The sequence below is a fragment of the Anolis sagrei genome, chromosome 2 (assembly GCF_037176765.1).
Source record: "Anolis sagrei isolate rAnoSag1 chromosome 2, rAnoSag1.mat, whole genome shotgun sequence".
Taxonomy (NCBI): domain Eukaryota; kingdom Metazoa; phylum Chordata; class Lepidosauria; order Squamata; family Dactyloidae; genus Anolis; species Anolis sagrei.
This window is the reverse complement of record NC_090022.1, coordinates 192,744,487-192,764,025: the sequence shown is the minus strand read 5'-3', so window position 1 is coordinate 192,764,025 and position 19,539 is coordinate 192,744,487. Positions and strand designations below refer to the sequence as shown.

General features: G+C 41.2%; 1 protein-coding gene across 2 annotated transcripts in view; it reads left to right on the top strand.

Annotated features, from left to right (window-relative positions):
• Positions 1-19,539, top strand: part of SYN1 (synapsin I) — a 169,488-nt gene that overhangs the window by 135,670 nt on the left and 14,279 nt on the right. For both annotated transcript variants that reach the window (XM_060762795.2, XM_060762794.2), the window contains exons 6-9: positions 14,061-14,123; positions 15,459-15,601; positions 17,543-17,617; positions 17,832-17,934. In XM_060762795.2, the coding sequence (XP_060618778.2) occupies positions 14,061-14,123; positions 15,459-15,601; positions 17,543-17,617; positions 17,832-17,934 (384 nt within the window). The remainder of the gene's footprint in view (positions 1-14,060; positions 14,124-15,458; positions 15,602-17,542; positions 17,618-17,831; positions 17,935-19,539) is intronic.

The following is a 19,539-nucleotide window of genomic DNA, read 5'->3' as shown; positions in this document are numbered from 1 at the left end:
ACACACAAAACATCAGCAAAGCTTGTGTTGCTTCTTAGCCCAAGTACCACTGAATGGGCATTCTTTCTTCTAAGTAGAAATTCAATAATCTGTCAAATATAGGATAGATGTGCATTGTTTCTCTTGGATTTACTTGTAAGCATCAAGGTTTGAGGATTCTGTTAGTAAAATGGTGGCAGAGCAGATGTGGTCTATTATTGAACTATGACTGTGGAAGACCAAGATCTGAATCCCTAGTCAGTCCTGGTAAACCACTGTGTGACCTTGGCCAAGTTACACTATTACTTTCTCAGGAAGGCAATGGCAAACCTTCTCTGATGGAAAACTGCCAGGAAAATCCTAGGATAAAGATGGTCATATGTTGGAGTGGAAGTCAGGTAACACAATGTCCTCACCTCCTAGAGTGCTTACTCTGTAAAATCAAGGTTTAAATCCCTGTCAGATGGAAAGTTTTGCCCAGGCTCATAGGGGAGATAGGTGCCACAAAGTCCTTCCCATGCTAGAAATTCTTTTGGAAACAATTTGTCAATTTCTCATATATTCCAGGTGGAAGGAACCTGAGGTTAAAATAAAATAAATCAATATAAAAATAAATGGTTGGTTACATTGTGTGGGGTTGGGAACCAGGACCCCAGAGTTCTATTCTTGTCAATTTGCGTGGGTTAGACCTAGTTGGGTTTGCAACCAGAAATCCTAAATTCTAATCTGGGCCCTGGGGTGGGCAGTGAGGTTAGCAAGAAGAAAGCTGATGTGGTTGCTGGGAACACTCCCAAAGTGTCCAATGAACCCACTGCACTGGGCTGCCTTGGAGACCGAGTGAAAACACTTTGAGTGTGTTTTGTTATATGGGGGCGATTTTCACTTTCCCTGAAGGGTCTATTGTTCCCGAAACTGCTGCCCAGCATGGAAAGGCCGGCAGCCGGGGATTTGGCTGAATAAGAAACCCAGGCTGGGCAGGGAGCCAGGCCTCAGCTGGAAACAGATGCCTTTCATTTCTCTTGAAGTGAAAAGGTGGGGAGCTAGCCTCTGCCTTTTATGTATATGTGGGGAGAAAGAGTTTGAGGAAGAAAAGGGGGTCAGAATAGGGGATTATGACAGAGAGGTCAAAAAGATGACATTGGGAGCCGTGAACTTGTCAATGAAGTAGTGCACTTTGTGATTGTGTCATCATCAAAATAGGGTCAGGATGGGGAGGGAATTGCTTGCACTGGGGAGATGCCAAATATGGAATAACGGCGGAAGGATAATGGGATAATCGGAAGGGCTTTTTGTTTACATGACTGTGTGGGCTCCTCTCTGATCTGGCTGATTATGTCTGGGCAATGGGAGCTTGTGACGCAGCAACCAAAGCTTTGTCATTTTTTAAAATTTCCCACTCCCTGCTCCCTAGAATCCTGGCTGCCCTGGCTATGAACTTGTATCTGCTGGAAAGCAACTAACTTTTCCCCTCCTTTTTTTTCCAACCCAACTGACACTGTCTGGCACTGTGTTGACTGCATATCTTTTGGGGGGGATTAGGGAAAAGCAGGAACTATGTACAGCAACAGTACCCATCAGAGCCTCTTTTTTAATCACTATCCTACATTGCTTCCTAAATCTCTCCAAACATCTCTTGGAGGTTCTGCCCATTTCCTTCCTATCACTACTGTCACATGCTTTTTCTCTGTGGTTTTCTGTGGCTATTTAGGAAAGGTGGGCAACTACAGTGAGCCAAATTTCTTCCCAGGTACCCTTTAAAGTTTCCCTGGACTGTCAGAAATGCCAAAAATAATATTAAGGTGCAAAAGCACTTAAACTGCTGAGCTGCAGAACTTGCTTACCAAAAGGTTGCAGGCTTGAATCTGGGGAGCGGGGTGTGCTCCCGCTGTTAGCCCCAGCTTCTGCCAACCTAGCAGTTCGAAAACATGCAAATGTGAGTAGATTAATAGGTACCGCTCCAGCAGGAAGGTAATGGTGCTCCATGCAGTCATGCCAGCCACATGACCTTGGAGGTATATACAGACAACACCGACTCTTCGGCTTAGAAATGGAGATGAGCAACAACCCTCAGAGTCAGAGACAACTGGACTTAATGTCGGGGGGGGGGGGGGGGACAAGGAAAAGGAGAGAAGAGAAGAGAATCTTTCCCTTTCTAGAAAGCTCTGACAAGAAGAAACTGCTGCTGTCTCTCTTGGCTTGTCTGTTCTTCATTAATAATGTTTGCCATATTAGCAGTATTCTGATGTTCTTTGGCCATATATGCCTCAGTTTCATCTGTGAAATGGAAAGCATGAATTGGACATTGGTCTAGTTTATAGTTGACAGTTGTACTTCATTTTTTAACAAACAAAAAAACAAGACACAAAGTTTGCAAGCTTGGTAATTGATTAAATGTCCTTTGATCAGTAGCTGGCCACTTGGAGCGCCGGACTCGGAACGGCTTACATGAGGCCAAGCCCAACAAATACATCAGTACAACAACAAAGCAAGCAAATAAAACAATACAAATAATACAACTAACATATGAGCAGTAACACACAAGTGGCCTACACTTCCATGCACCTGTCTTTCCTTAAGACATATGTATATGTTACAAGTTCATATATGTGTACTAAGAGAAAACCAATCCTTTAGACTTTGTTTTTCATAACATGAGAACATGAACATGAACATGTACAACTGACCCGTCCTCTAGCAAACAGTCTAGATGTCAAAAGACCAGCAAAACCAGGGCTTGCTATGGTTGGCTAATTTTGTTAGACTGGTCCCAGAAAGGACTTCTCTTGATATTAAGATGCATTTTACTTGAGGCCATGTGGTGTCTTGCTTGGTTCCTCTTCAGTGGAGGCAGAACAAGCCTTTTGCACAGATCTTTTTAAAATATATATTGACAGAGAGAGCATGTAAGGCATGCTAGAGAATGCAGGGTTAGCAGAACCACATAACCAGAAATCACATGTCGAGGATGACAGAGAACAGAGAGGTTAGTCTCTCTCTCTCTCTCCCTCAGTATCATGGTTCTTCTGAATGGGAAGAAGTGGAAGGAAATGGAGAGTGGGGCCCCTTCCACACAGCCAAAAGAAATCCAACATTATCTGCTTTGAACCGGAATATATGGCAGTGTGGACTCAGATAACCCAGTTCAAAGCAGATATTGTGGGATTTTCTGCCTTGATATTCTGGGTTATATGACTGTGTAGAAGGGTCCTGGCCCATGCGGGAGAAGAACCCCACAGCCTTTCTGCAAAGTGATGCTCTAGCATGAGCAACTACCAGAAGGCACGGCTGTTGCAGTCACGTCATCCTCTTTCTGGCTTTCTCATTGCCTATTATGATTCCAGTCAATTGAGTTGCCTCCAGCAATGACCACATGAAAGTTATTAAATGTAATCTGACTATGTGCCTTAGTCTTGGAGAATTTCCACTCAGGGTTGGGTGGGAATCAGTGTGGGAGTTTTAAAATACTTTACTCAGAGAATTCAATTCCATTGCACGGCTTTTCTGAAACTCGTCCAGATTAAATTTTACACAAAAATGTAGGTTTTGTCCCAGAAGTGTATGCGGTTTTGAATTTGCAAAGTAGCAGCTACTAGGGAAAGATCAGGATCGTAGTGGCATTTTTTAAACCGTTGACATCAGAAATGGACTCATTCATTCGTGATGGCACTGCATTTGCTGTAGTGGTTGGATTGTGTGCTCCTGGGAGTCAAGAGGCTATTGTAATGGGAGCAGTACAGCTAGTAAGATCCCTCATGTCAGCCAGGTTCTTGCTGAAGAGCAGGACCACATGTGTTGAACAGCTCATCGACAGCAGCAGTAGTGTGAAGAGACACTGGTGGAAGATCTCTCAGAGGCAGTGGCATCTCCTTATCTGAGTCATTAATCAGAATGGAACTGCCGTCAAGAAATCAGAAGACTAGGGCCCCTTCTACACTGCCAGATAATCCAGATTATCAAAGCAGAAAATCCACATTATCTGGATTGTCTTAGTCTACACTGTCATATAATCCAGTTCAAAGCAGATTATGTGGATTTTATACAGCTGTGTAGAAGGGGCCTAGGTCTTAGAAGGGCAGCTATGAAGGAACTAGACCAAATCCAAAAATGTAAAAACATATCATTGAACACTAAAGTTAGGATTGTCCATTGTATTTATCATTTCTATATATGGTTGTGAAATAGAATGAAGAAAACAGAGAAGAAGGAAGTCAACTTATTTGAGATATGGAACTGGAGAAGAGTTCTACAGATATTGTGGACTTCTGAAGAAAGGGGGGGGGGGGTGCTCTAGAACAAATAAAGGCCAATCACTCCCTAGAAACCAGGAAGACTAAACTGAGAATCTTGTACTTGGACATTCCATGATTCACTAGAAAAAGACAATAATATGTGGTAACGTAGAAGACAGTAGGAAAAGAGGAAGACCATGTTACAGATGGATAGATTCAATAAAGGAAAGCACAGTCCTGTGTCTGCAAGTCCTGAGTAGGGCTTCAAGGGACGGGGTGACTTAGACGTCTCTTATTCATAGGGTTGCATAAGTCAAAGTTGACTTGACAACAGATAACAACAAGAAGCAGAGATGGGAGTCCTACAATCTGTGGGTCACACGTGACCTTCAAAGGCCATTTCTACTATCTGCTCTGGGTACTTATCACCAAGTTCCTCCCCCCACCCCAGTCCTTGCCCTACACCAGTAGTTCTCAATTTGTGGGTCCTCAGATATTTTGGCCTTCAACTTCCAGAAATCCTCACAACTGGTAAACTGACTGGGATTTCTGGGGGTTGTAGGCTAAAACACATGTGGACCCACAGGTTGAGAACCATTGGCCTAAGCTGTAAAGCCAAGTTGTTGAGTTCCTCATAGCATCAGGACAAAAGCAGTTAGGATCTGGGATGCAGCATTTCCTGTTGTTGGTTTTCCAGGCTCGTTATCTTTATAACCAGAGAGAGGACAGGCTGAAAGGAGATGGCAGACTATGGGGTATAGCTAGTGGGGAACGCAAAGCACCCGTGCAATGGGTTTACCTGTTTAATCAAAATGTTAAGTCCAACACTGCTCTATTGCTTTTGGTTAGGTTTACATATGTTTGGTCTCCAATAAGGGCACGTTGACCTAGCTGATCTGCCTGAGTAGTAGTAGTAGCCATGTGCCGCTGTGAGTTGGCTATTGTTACTATGTCACAACGACCAGTCTGTGGAAACCTCTGTTTATCTGTTTTTATCCATTTCATGTGTAATTACACTATAAGTTTTGATTTGGCCTGGAATGAGCTTGACATGCCTTAGCCCAGAGGACTCTGGGAATTACAGTCTTGTGGGCTCCTCACAAATACTGCATTCAGAGAACTAAAGGTCACTCAGTTCCATGTCTGGATGTCAAGATGATTTAAATAGGATATATATGCCGGCCGTTTCTACTGTAGCTGTGCCCTGGGTTTCCAAGAGATGGGTAGCCACCTACACTATTTGTTGAAGCAACAACAATAATGAGGACAGCTATATCACGCCAATAGTGTGATTCTAAGTAAGATATAATTCACTGGGCTCCTTTTGTTTGTTTGTTTTTCTTGTTCCATGGAAAATAAGCTTGCAGTTAAACTGCCACTTGCTTAGCTATTTAAAGGTACTGTCAATACTTTTAAGTACTATGGGATGGCATGGCAGTGAACCGTGCCCAGAGTGGTTGCAGGGAATGCTAATCCCTGTGCCACCCAAGCTAGAGGCACTAGCAAGCAAGAAAAGCTACGTATCAAGGCATCATTGCTCTCTAGAACAGGAAACGTCAGTAACTGCATTGCAGCTATAGAAGGGGCAAAGACCATCCCGTTTTGTTTTCTCTTCCAATCATGTTTTTAATAAATCCCCATTCTTTCCTGTCTCTATATGTGATCTGTGGATTTGAGGTTATTTTCCAAAAAATAAATACCACGATCAACCATTTACAATACTCAGATTCAGTAGTTCGCACCATAGAGAAAACCATCTCGTACCTGCCATAGAGTTGACAAACCTAGTTCAGCTCTAACATATTTGAAAACCCAGAATGTCAAACCTGGATCCTTTAAAACAGGGTTGATCCTGCAAAGCCTTCTATGTAAGTGAACAGGTTTGATTTCTCATACATTCAGTTTTTAAAAATAATATTACAGTGCTTTTTATCCTGAATATGAATAGTAGTTATGCAGATGGGGTGAAAATCTCCCTCTATAACTTACCCACCTATCTTCTATCGCCTTGGTGCTCTATCTTCCCAAGATTGCTCACCACAAGCCTCCCGTCCTGTGCCCATCCCTAGTCTTTGGACTCACAGATGACAGGAATCATGTTTGCTTTGATTCGAATATTATGTTAACATGTGGGTTTTAAAATTGCATCCCTCAGAGGAATGTCTGGTCTTGATGGGAAATTCCTTGTTTTTCTGTGTAGCTAATCCTCCTTCAGATCTGACAACTTATCTCCAGTGGGAATGTGTCCTGCTTTAACCTTAAAAATCAACACCCTTCTCTCACTTCTGTTTAATTTTTCCAATACTTTAATATTTAAAACACTCTTATTGCTGCTTGAAAACCCAACAACACTTCTAGCTACATGTCAGCAAGAACTGTCCTCAGTATATCTTCTGCAGGTATGTGTTGTTTTCTGTGTGTGTGTGTCAGGAGCGACTCGAGAAACTGCAAGTCGCTTCTGGTGTGAGAGACTTGGCTGTCTGCAAGGACATTGTCCAGGGGACGCATGGATGTTTTACCATCTTGTGGGAGGGTTCTCTCATCTCCCCGCATAAGAAGCTAGAGCTGACAGACAGGTGTTGAACCATGTTTGGTTTATATTCAGCATATGCCATCCTGTTGTTTTTGACAATACAGTATCTACTCCAAAGTAGAACTTCTCACTTAATAGCTGATTTCTGTCTGAAAAAGACAAAACTACAAATGTCTAATGCCAACTGTATTATTATGAATGACAAATAAATGCATTCTTTATTACAAATGTATTATATTCAATAAAAAATCATTATGACCCAAATCACTTCTGTTATTAACATAATATAGCCATATCTAATGTAAGAAATTGCATTTTTGAGCAATTAACTTTTCAAACATTTTTCTACAATTTCTCCCTGTCCTGCTCTACCCAGCCCTCCCCCCCTCCAAAATTTCACAGCAATTTTCTCTAACATTCATTGGAAGGATCCCATTAGTATTCTCATTTTACAAACAGAATAATAAATGGGTTTGCTAAAGGTCAGCTTGGTTGCTTAATTCTCAGCTACACCCCAGTTCACAACATTTGATGATGCTCTGGATTGTGCCCTACCCACAGGTTGAGCTTACTTGGGTTTTAGGATTGGGCAGAACAATGTATCTATGTCGTTTTGTTTTAACAAACTCTTTTGAACTAATGAGCAGGCTCAGGACAACTCCTCATCTTTTCCTTTAGGCTCAATAATTACACCTGCTTCTAGTATCTGTGTTGAAAGTATTTGGGAATGGATAGGTGTGGTTCAGTTTCGCTTCAGAATCAACCTTCCAAGTTTGCAGTCAGCAAAAAAGTACACATTGACACAGAATGGACCAAACAGCAGTTGAAACTAGCGTGAGCGTGGGGGAATTTACTTTATGAGAGACATTTTATGCATATGTGTAGTATGACCTTTTCTATCCATGGGGGATACATTTCTGGATTTCATGTGGAAGTGCTTAATGGTAAACAATAATAAGTGCTTCTGAAATGAAGGAAACGAATATCATGAAGTGGCTGGTAACTTCCCAACCATTCTAGAAGCCGTTCCGTTTCATGGGTGGATGAGACTATGCCCATGAGTGATAGGTGAATGGGGAAATGATTTGCGTAAGGAGGGGTTGGATACCTTCCTATGCACGCATTCTAAATATAGGAGCTACATATTTCACCAGCATCTTGCCCCAGGATTCTTTTCCCCTCCGTCATCAGTGCCTGCCTCAGGCATTTCCTGCATCTTACAACAGGCATATAAGGCATGAGCCACCCATAGTAGGTATGCTCTCAGTTATGTAGTGAGAGTGATTGTCAAGGTACCCGTATATATGTGACAAATTCAGATTCTAAGAAAGTACCAGCGGTCACTGTATGCACTGCATGAAATGAACCACATGACATAAAGCCAGAAAGAAGGAAAGCCTGTTCTACACTGGCTATGAATCTTTGCTTTAGGAATTTGGTCATAGGTAAAGCCTTTAAGGCACTGGATAATTTCCAGGAGCCAGGTTACCTAGACCTGAGACTTGCCTCTGCAGGTATATAGCTACGAGTCAGAGAAGGAAAGGCCCAGCTCAAAAATCACTGTCTCCGTGAATTTCTTGGCTTAGCTTAGACTAGCTTCCCTCTTTTAGCCTTCCTTCCCCATGTGGGGATAATAGTACCAACCTGTTATCTTGCAGGTTGATACAAGAATCCTATTATTGCCCACCAGTATAGGCAAAGATGGCATACTCTTAGATGGAGAATATAATCTTTCCTTACAACATTTGTAAATTATTTCCCCTACCCCTTAGTTGGTGAGGGTGTGGGGAAAACCTTCAAATAAATCTTGACCCAACATTGTAATGTTTACTCATGTTTTAGTTCTTTATGTCTTAGTGGATTATTCCTTTTTTATTTTTATGCTAAATTCATTTGTTGTAAGTCTTCTGTTGTTACTATCCATTATCCTGTATTATTTGATGTGTTTGTACCCATTTCGAGGCATTGAATGTTTGCCTCTTTAATGTGTAAGCTGCCCTGAGTCCCTCCGGGGAGAGAGAATGGTCTAGAAATAAAGTTTTCTTATTATATTATTATAGCTTCAATCCCTTTTGCACACACACAGGAATAAGCCTTTATTGGAGAGAATAGGTCAGGCTTTTGGTAAACATGGGTAGGATTTTGAATAGTTACTTATATAAATGTGCAAATCTGCCTTGAATCCCCTTTGGGGTTTGGAAGGGTGGAGTATAAATAAATCAATAAAAATGTCCCAGCATTTCCAGTTTTCATTAGTGTGGAACCATCAGCAGAGAGGGATGCTCATGGAAAAACAAAATGCTTCCCTTAAGTGTAATCTATTCAGTTTTTAATGAAAAGAAAAGCAATTTCAGAGCATGTGTCCTATTTACTTTTCGGACTTCATACTAACTAAATATGGTCCAAAATATAAGGGGGGCATATCACATGGTGTTCGTAGTGCTGTGGTTCTTAACCTGTGGGCTGCAGACCACTAGTGGGTGGCGAGGATGGAAATCTGGTCCTCTTTGTTATATTTTATTTCCGCTCCTTTCACACCACATATCACTCCTTCCCTGTCACTGACCATGGAATATGTTCTGTATCAGAAACTAGAGCTGATGTGGTCTATCCAACGCAATTTTCTGAATCAGGACCCCAAATAATCAAACCGAATCTAAAGTTGACCAAAAACTGATTTGTAACCCTTTTGATACTAATGTTGGAGAGTGGTCCCTGGTCAAAGAGGTCCCTGGTCAATTGTTCCCTGGTCAAAGTGATCCCTTGTCAAGTGGTCCCTGGTCAAAAAAAGGTTGGGAACCACTGTTGTAGAGTATACTTTGAAGATTCCTGGTGCTGCCATAATTATAAATCTTTAGTTGGGAGACTGGTTGCCATTTTTATCCATTATCCAACTCTGTCTTTAACAGCAGATGTAATTTCAATATTGAGAATATTTTATGGGACAGCAGCCCTGCCCCTGTCATCTTGTTTGTGTTCAGAATCCTTCAAATTAACAATTCTTTTATTATTTTACTGCATTTCTATACCACTCTCTCTCTCACCCCGTGGGGAATTCAGAGCGGTGCACAACATGGCAAAATGTAATGCCACCAATATACATATAAACATTAACTAAACTCAATAACATATAAACATGAATTAAACCATGTTTAAACCACATTAAAACACTATACATAAAAACATAATCACATAAAATATAGAGTATATTAACATTGCACCATTCCCATTGTTGTAATTTTGCTTTTGTTCCCCTTTTCACAAACAAGCTGTTGTCAGCATTTATTGAGGGAGTATTCTAGTGTGTAATGAGGTTTCTCGTAATGTTCTGTTTTAAAATGCTCTGCGTATATCAGAGGTGTGGTTCCACTTCCTTTAGTAATGATTGTTAAAAAACTAACAGGCAAATTTTTGAAACGATTTCATAGTTTTCCGTGGGTCACTATGAGTGTTAGGGCAAAATTTGCACAAATGAACAAGTGCCAGTCAAGAGGCAATCACTTTGCGTTTCTCACTTCCTGAGTAGTTTTTTGAGGGTAGCCTTTTCCCCAAACCATTTCCTTGTACTGAAGACTTGTGGGAGGTTTCATAATATCTGTTTATTTACAAATGTACAGGCTGTGTGTTTGTATTCAGGCTATGGGAAGCTAGCTGAAGAAACAATAGTAATGGGGAAACCACCACTTCCTCCAAAGCAAATCGCCCAACTTTGTGTCTTCTCAAGCTTTGCTTCCTGACAGTCAGTTGCAAACTTTAATCTCTTTTCTAGCTAGATTGGAAACATCAAGTCGCTCGCTTTTGCTTCTTCTCAGGCAGATGGAATAACTATGATCCTCATGAAAGCTTTTCAAGCAAATTTCCCAAGCAGTGTGATAACTTAGCGTGAAAGTTGCATGTATAACCTGGCCACAACATCCACCCTGGGGCTGAATCTTATTGGCAGCACCAACAAGAATAAACCTACTGGATCAAGGGAAATACATGCCTTGACTAACTGCTCCAAAATTGACTGTACTCTAATTTGGGACTGTACTCTCATTTGGGACGATGGCAGTGGTTCTCAATCTGTGGATCCCCCAGGTGTTTTGACCTACAACTCTCAGAAATCCCAGCCAGTTTACCAGCTGTTAGGATTTCTGGGAATTGAAGACCAAAACATCTGAGGACCCACAGTTTGAGAACCACTGGACTATGAGCAAAGGACAGAGATGATACTTAAGGTGTCCAATTTGAGTCATTTCAGTCTGTAAATATCAGCAACTCCTGCTGCTGGAGTTTGGAGGCTGGTGGGCAAACGAAGTAATCTGCAGTGGGTTCCAACACATGGGAAAGTGTGTGTATTTGTAAATATTGTGTGGGGAAGTTTGATCAATGTGTGCATGCTTTAGGGAGATGGCATGCTTAGTGGTTTCAACTAGGTTTTGGAACTAGAATGTCCCCCCTCCCTGCTGTCCTACTGTTGGCAGGCAAACATGCTTTGAGAACTGAAGGCTCTTAAGTAAGGGGATTATAAGAGAAGTGCTGCATTGTTTTAAACTGCACTGTTGTTTCTCCTTTCTACGTGTATGATTTGTTTTAATATTGTCAATAAGCCTTTCATAGAATCATAGAATCATAAAGTAGGAAGAGATCTTGTGGGCCATCCAGTTCAACCCCCTGCCAAGAAGCAGGAAAATCACTTTAAAAATCACTGCTAACGTTAACATTTAGTATGTTTGACTATGTAGTAATTTAATTAATTTGTAAAATACATTGAGTCCCAACCTTGGGGAAAAGGTGGGGTATAAATGATGATGGTGATGATGATGATGATGATGATGATGACGACAATAACTGTCAGTGATGGTGATGATGAAGTGATGATGACGATGACGGTGATAGCTTAATTACTGTAAAGTTGACTTGGACTTATGGTGACCTATGAATGAAAAACTCCCAAGTTACTCTATCATCAAGTGCCTTGCTGAGATCTTGCAAATTCAAGGTCATGACTTCCTTGATTGAATCTATCAGCATTCCTCTTTTTTTTACTACCTTCAGTATTTCCAGGCATTATTGTATTTTCTAATAAGTCCTTTTTCATATGTAAAAACAATGTAATGAATAATAAGTAATAATCTAATTATTATAGAAAATATTAGCAAAACCGGGAGTTTCTCATGCACATCTGACCTTTTGAGTGCTGATGGGAGTATTATTCTTTCACCACGTCTTGGCAAATGTATGGCTGAGCCATCATCTACTAGAGCCAGATTTGCATATGCAAGCCCTGATAAGACAGGGAAACTCCCACGATTACCTTCAATAATTCAAATGCTCACAGCACATTAGAGAGCATGTTGCATCACATGTTTATGTCAAGCCTAATACAAATAAGATGTCAAGAAGTGCTTGATAAATGTTTATGGTTTGGTATGAAGAACAGCTAGTGCAGGTACACCCTCATTCCTTTATACATTCTTAAGGATACCAAAGGCAGGTTTTCAGTTCATCAAGAACACAAAAATAGTGATCACAGACAAATGACATAACTTTAACATAGACGACAAGGTGGTGAAATAGTGAGGATTTTTCATATCTTCTCCTAGTCATTAATCAAAATGGGGACCTCAATAACGAAAATATCAGAAATCTTGGACTTGGCAGGGCAGCTATGAAAAAATTGACACCCTGAAGTACAAATATGTGTCCATTCCATTGTATTTCCTATTGATATGTATAGTTCTATGTACAGGGGAGAATTTGAGTTTTAAAGTCTATTTTGAGTTTATTTATTATGTTTTATCCTTTTTTCTCCTTAATCCACATTGTATTATTTGTTTGTTTTTTTTATTTTTGTATTGCACTTTTTAAACCATGACCAAAGTGTGAGATTGTTAGCTGCCCATTGAGATAAAGGTGGGGTATAAGTCAAGTAAATAATAATAACAGGTTGCTGTGAGTTTTCCGGGCTGTGTGGCCATGTTCCAGAAGCATTCTCTCCTGATATTTCACCCACATCTATGGCAGGTATTCTCAGAGATTGAGGGGTCTGTTGCTAGTTTCCAACAGACCCATCAACCTCTGAGGATGGCTGCCATAGATGAGGGCAAAACGTCAGGAGAGAATGCTTCTGGAACATGGCCATACAGCTCGGAAAACTCACAGCAACCCATGATTCCAGCCATGAAAGCCTTCAACAACACATAATAATAATAATAATAATAATAATAATAATAATTCCAAAAGCTGGACAGTGAAAGAAGCTGGTAGGAAGAAAATACACTAATTTGTGACGTGGTGCTGAAAAGTTCTATAGATACCATGGACTGCTAAAAGGAGAAATAAATGATTCCTAGAAAAAAATCAGGCCAGAACTCTGTTTAGAAGCCAAGATTACTAAATTGAGACTGTCATACTTTGTCCATATTATGAGAAGTGATGATTCACTATAAAAGATTATCATGTTTGATCAAGTAGAGGGCAGTAGAAAAGAATGAAGACCATCTCTTAAGTGGATAGACTCCGTTATGGAAGCCATGGATGCCCTGAGTCTGCAAAACCTGAGCAGGGCTGGTGAGGACAAGGTGACTTAGAGGTCTTTCATTCATAGGGTCTTCTATAAGTTTAAGTCAACTTGAAAGTATAACAAGAGGAACCAACAGCAAGAGGATCTTCCTGCCTGACTCTTGAAATGGTGTCTCAAATATAAGGGCTATATTGTCTCCTCTTGACTCATTAACATTAATTATATGATTGTTGTGAACCGGTCCGAATCCTTCTTTGAAGGTGAGAGGGTCGGTATATAAAACCTCGAAATAAATAAATAAACCATGGCCCCATATACACTAGCCATTTAATGCCATTTGAAGCTAGCTTCAATAGAATTAATCCATGCCAGTTGTCAAGCATCAAGAAACCAGTTGATGCACATTGATGAGCAAACCGGATGCTACGTTTATTCATTTGGTTCTGTATGTATAACAGATATTTTCATTCTTAATACATCACACGTTATCATTGTCTTCCAACCCTTTATTTGAGATAATGAACGTTTAGCTTGTTCTCAGCAGTAACAGCAACGCCTCGCTTTGTGTCAGCTTAATTCCTTTTGTACATGGAACAGAGACTGGATCTACGCTGCCATATAATGCAGTTTCAAAATGCAGATTTTGAAACTGCATAATATAATCCCGTTCAAAGCAGAAAATCTACATTCTGAAACTGAATTATATGGCAGTGTAGATCCAACCAGGATTGGGCACTGAATGGCTCCTGCAACATACTGGTCAGAATAAGAGTGATCCTTCTTGATTCCATTTTTCTCTTTCTGTTTTCAGCTCACAACCTCCAAGTACCCCGTAGTGGTGAAGATGGGGCATGCACATTCTGGAATGGGCAAGGTGAGTGGTGCCATACTTTCTAAGCTGAAGAAAATGCCTCCTTCTACTACCAAGCAGAGCACTCTGCTAAGCACTCACCCTGCCCCCATGTAGGTCACTCCTAAAGTATAGGTAGGTACATGTCCCTTTGTAAAAGGTGATCTAGGAGACAGCCCAAACTGATAGCTGTTGAAATAAAGTGTACCCTCCTCTCATATATATATATATATATATATATATATATATATATATATATATAGGGCGTTTCAACAAAGATTGACCCAGTTTGAAATTGCTATTTCTCTGCATCCACAAACTTCCCATGAATGAAACTCTTACCACCAAAATGGTAGGGCAGAGAGTTTCAAATGATTACTGCTTGATGCCGCTTGCAGTGTACAAACAATGATTGCCACAGTCACTCACAAGTCAGTGATCAAATAACATAAGATATTCTTCATTTGCGGAGGTACTTTTTAAATATTTGCTTCTGGCTCAAAATGGTTAGTCAAACATGATAACATGATAGCTCATTAAACAGTTTGGAACTGTTTGTGTAATTGCAACATGTTGCTATAGCGAAAGAACATATTGCCATTGCTTTGAAATCGAGTCCATCATTTTGAAATATGCTGTATTGTATTATATTGTATTGTATTGTATTTATTTCATATGCTTGTATCCCGCCCTTCTCACCCCTGAGGGGGGACTCAGGGCAGCCTCACAGCAAATACCATTCAGTGCCATCATAATATTGTAGTAACTCTTGAATTCAAAGTGTTTATTGTCTAATAGAGAGGCTTGCCCTACTTGAATGCAAAGGGTGTAACCTAGACAAAATAGATGATAAACCTATTTTTGTACCTCTTCCCAAAGATCCTCCAATATGGATCTATGCTCAGCTTTCAGTGGAAACTGACCATGGAGTCATGATGGAAAATCTCAAAATTCCTAGAGAGATGTTTTATCTGGTTTAAAAAATCACAATTTCTTTATTTACAGTGTTTCACTTTCACAGTAGTCCTGTGCCCCTAACCCCAGTGAATGTCGCGAGCAAGCTGAATATCCCATTTTTGAAACCACATCTAGTTATTCTTCCCTCATCCAAGAGAATTCTGTCGCCTAAAAGCTGTCTGCATTTCTACCTTTTGATTCCCAACAATTCCTTCAGTGAAGGGAATTTTTTTGTGGGGGGGGGGGGGGGGGTCCCTGAGCTGGAATTGTTAGGTTTGAGCAAGGTTCAAAGAGTCAGAATTCCCATTAGTTGTTGAGAATTCGGCACGGTGGAGTGGGCAGTGGGGACTTGATTGCCACATGCACTGTGTGAAAGAAAGCATTGGTCTGTTTGCTTTTCAGGTCAGGGTGGAGAACCAGTATGATTTCCAGGACATCGCCAGTGTGGTGGCTCTCACCAAAACCTATGCCACGTCCGAGCCCTTTATCGATGCCAAATATGATGTCCGTATCCAGAAGATTGGCACCAACTACAAGGCCTACATGTGAGCATGGGGTAGCACTCTCTGTGGAGCACTTCAATTTTGTGATCTGAAAGGGGCTCAAGTCAGGAGAGGCAACTTGTTTACTGCTGACTTGTGTCCCTTTGATATTAGAGAATCACAGTGCTATGATTTCACTTTAATTGCCATGCTTCCATCCTGTGGAATCCTAGGTGTGCTGGTACAGCTGTACCAGGAGCTCCATTTCTGTTTGCTTTTGCATTTAATGTTTATTGCAGTCCTAAGTTTCAGGGACCCTGCAGATAGGTGGCTTCTTTTGGCTGCAATCATAGGGCAAGCCATCTGCCAATTATAGTTAGGTTCCCTGGTCCCGCTCCTTTTTGAGTTTTTGGAGGGAAGGGGCCATTTTTCAGTCAGTCACACAAGGAAGCCAGTCTATAGGACGCAGATCAGCTAGTCCCGTAGGAAAGGCTTCATTCCTCAAAACTTTCCGGGGAAATAGAAATAGCCATCCGGGGATCATCCAAAGGTGATCCGGGGTCCATCCAGTGACCATCCAGGGGTCATCCAGTGACCATCCAGTTCCAGGGAAACAGAAGGAAAATATCCCAAAGGCTCTGGCTGAGAGCTCACAGCCTCTCAGCCTCACAGCACCAGAGGGGAAAACAGCCCTGAAGTTTCCACAGGACATCACTGCAGAACCACAGAATTCCAGCTAAACATCTTCTAGCTTCGTCTGGTAGGTTACTTGGTTTCCAGACGCATTTGGGGATCGGCAGTTTTACCCAGACCAGCGAGGCCTAGGTGATGGACGGCTTGGGAGGGATTATAAAGAGTTCTTCCTTATGAGATAGTACAGTCAAACCAAGTTAGTGCCAATCTCTTAAAGACTTGAATAGTAAAGCCGTGAAGTTTTGTTTGAAGATTTGTTCCTTAATAAAGACTTTGTTGTATTTTTAAAGACTCTAAAGCCTGTTACTTCTGGAAGTCTCTAACAATCTCTCTTCGGGCATCCCGGCTTCCCACTGGGTTTAAAGTGTGCGTTCTATAGAATAAAGACATTTTGTTCGGACCCAGTGACGACAGAACACTAGGGTTTGTAGTTTTGCTGAGATCTTCCTTGGTGGCTCTGATCAAATTACAGATCCTAGAATTTCACAGAATGCAGCCATGACAGCTAAAGGTCTTTACTGTAAATGGTCCCCTGATGTCTGCTACAAAGTGATCATCTCCAATATCATTCCATTAACCATCTTATTCCCCCCGCCTTCCAGAATTCAATTCCATGCATCTGAGTTTGATTTCAATCATTTCTGAAATGTTTATTTAACTATATTTTCACTTTTAAAAATGTGTTCCAGAATTTTGCTTGAATGGTTGCACAGGGGATGAAATTGTGACATGTGTCATATGAGTGAAGAAAAAAAGGGCCCTTGCTGATTTTTTTCCTACACAACGAAGTCTGGTTCTCCTTTCTGTCCATTTCTTTTTAATATGTTTCGTGTTCTGAAAAGCTTGGATCACACCCCACACTTTCCCTGAGGTCTCTTCAAAATGATATTTTTGGGTTGTTGTAGGTTTATTGGCCTATATGGCCATGTTCTTGAAGCATTCTCTCCTGATGTTTCACCTTCATCTATGGCAAGCATCCTCAGAGATTGTGAGGTCACAACCTCTGAGGATGCTTGCCATAGATGCAGGTGAAACATCAGGAGAGAATGCTTCTAGAACATGGCCATATAGGCCAATAAACCTACAACAACCTAGTGATTCCGGCCAAGGAAGCCTTCGACAGTACAATGACATTTTTGCTTGACAATCCCTCTTTGGCCAAGGCCCTTTTTTCTCAAACTTGTAAAAAACCTCTCAGTGTTTCCTCTCTCATCTACACATCTCTGAGACCCTATCTGCAAAGAATAGCTTGCTCTGTGTCATTTGTCTGGAAGCCTTACAACACTTAACAGTGTCCCCTTCCCCCGGCAGGAGGACCTCTGTTTCTGGCAACTGGAAGACCAACACTGGCTCTGCCATGTTGGAGCAAATAGCCATGTCTGACAGGTGAGTAGCAAAGGCTGGGGAGGGGAAACTCGTGTGGGAAGGGTATTATAAGTAGATGGTTGACAAAGAGAAGCAGCCTCATCTCTGTGACTTCTCCTAGCAAAAAAAAAATGTCCATCCAAAAGGCATTGAAAGGAGGCTTGAAAGGACTCCTTGTCGGTGTGTGAACCATATTTTTCTTGTTGTTTTTCCCATCTCCTTCCCTGACTGGCAGGTACAAGCTCTGGGTGGACACTTGTTCAGAAATCTTTGGTGGCTTGGACATCTGTGCAGTGGAAGCTCTTCATGGCAAGGATGGGCGTGACCACATCATTGAGGTGAGATGCTTATCCCATGAGTGCACGCAGGTTCATGTGCACAGATCTTTACTTTCCGCAAATATCAAGGTATGCAAAGCTGCAATCCTAAATCAAGCAGTTGGTGTGTGATCCTCCACCCACAGAGTTCTAGTCCCATTTCCTACGTTTCCCATGTTCCATGTATCCATGGAAGGATGGATTTCCAGCTGGACTATGGTTATGTGAAACTGTGGATGTAACCAAATCTCACTAAATTACCTCACCTGTGGTCCCATTAGAGGACTCAGAGACCCCTTCTACACAGGTGAATAAAATCCCACATGTGCTTTGAACTGGGATATATGTCAGTGTGGACTCAGATATTCCAGTTCAAAGCAGATATTGTGGGTTTTTCTGCCTTGATATTCTGGGTCATATGGTTGTGTGGAAGGGCCCAGAGATTCCCAGAGATTCCCAGAGAGGTCATCCAATGCAATGCTAGGGAAGATTTCCTAAAGGACCTAAAATGCCTAGAAAGACAATTTTTCCCCAGGTGCAGGTAAGTAAAACTGCAGATATGTTTTAGTGGATATCTTTTGGGCTGGGGCACAAGAGGCTTTCCTTTAGTCCAGAGTTTCTCAGCTAGAGTTCCATGAGATATCCCTAGGTAAGAAATTGTAACTGGAAAAAAATCAACATTTTTGAGCTTTACAATTAATAATTGTATGAGGGATACCCTGACAGCTGGACACTATTCCAAGGGTTTTTCTAAGGTCCAAAGGTTGACAAAAGCTGTTCTAGTGCTTTGCACCCCATCTACCCCCTCTTGTCTATTTACCCTCAGAAGAACCCATTGCTGCTACCACTGCTATACAGTGAGACAAGTCAGACAATGAGGAATCAGTTTGTCTCAGGTCACAGAAAGGAACAGGGAGTGTACTTACAGGTAGATTGTATCTATTCCCCTCAAAGGTATGGTTTGAACTGTTGTTCCCTTTCCTCCCCTTCCCACTAGTAAGAAACAGTAGCAGTAACAAAAGTCCCTCCAGACACTTGGCATCTACAGAAGAGGAAGGCTTAGGGTGTTGTTCAAAGGGCTACAGAATAGCACTAAGGGTTCTGTCCAAAAAGAATCACATGTGAGCATGTAAGCCACACTTAAATATGTGCATATCAATGCTTGGATTCTGGCCTAAATCCCCAAAGTCTTCCAGAAAGAGGGAAGTTCAAAAGAAATGTTTTGACTTCTTTATCAATGTTTTTGCTAATGAAGACCATTGCTTGATTAAAGAATGTTTATGAAATATCTCTTTCTTAATCAACTTTAATTAAACAGCATAAATAAATGTCAAAAATTTAGTATAGAGCCTTTTTTGACAGACCTGACTTCAAATTCTTAGTTGGTCATGAAGCTAGGTATCAATCGTCCTATCATTTGAGCTCTGCCTGCTTCCTAAGGTCTAAATACCTTAAAGGTACCAGATTCCATCTGATATTGGAAGCGAAGTAGGGTTTCCTAGTTAGTTACTATTTGGACGGGAGACCAGCAAGGAAGGCTATATTGCAGGAGGAAATGACTAACAGCTTATTCATTTCCTAAGAAAACCCTATGAAATGCATGGTGCTGCCAAATGTTGATAGGCA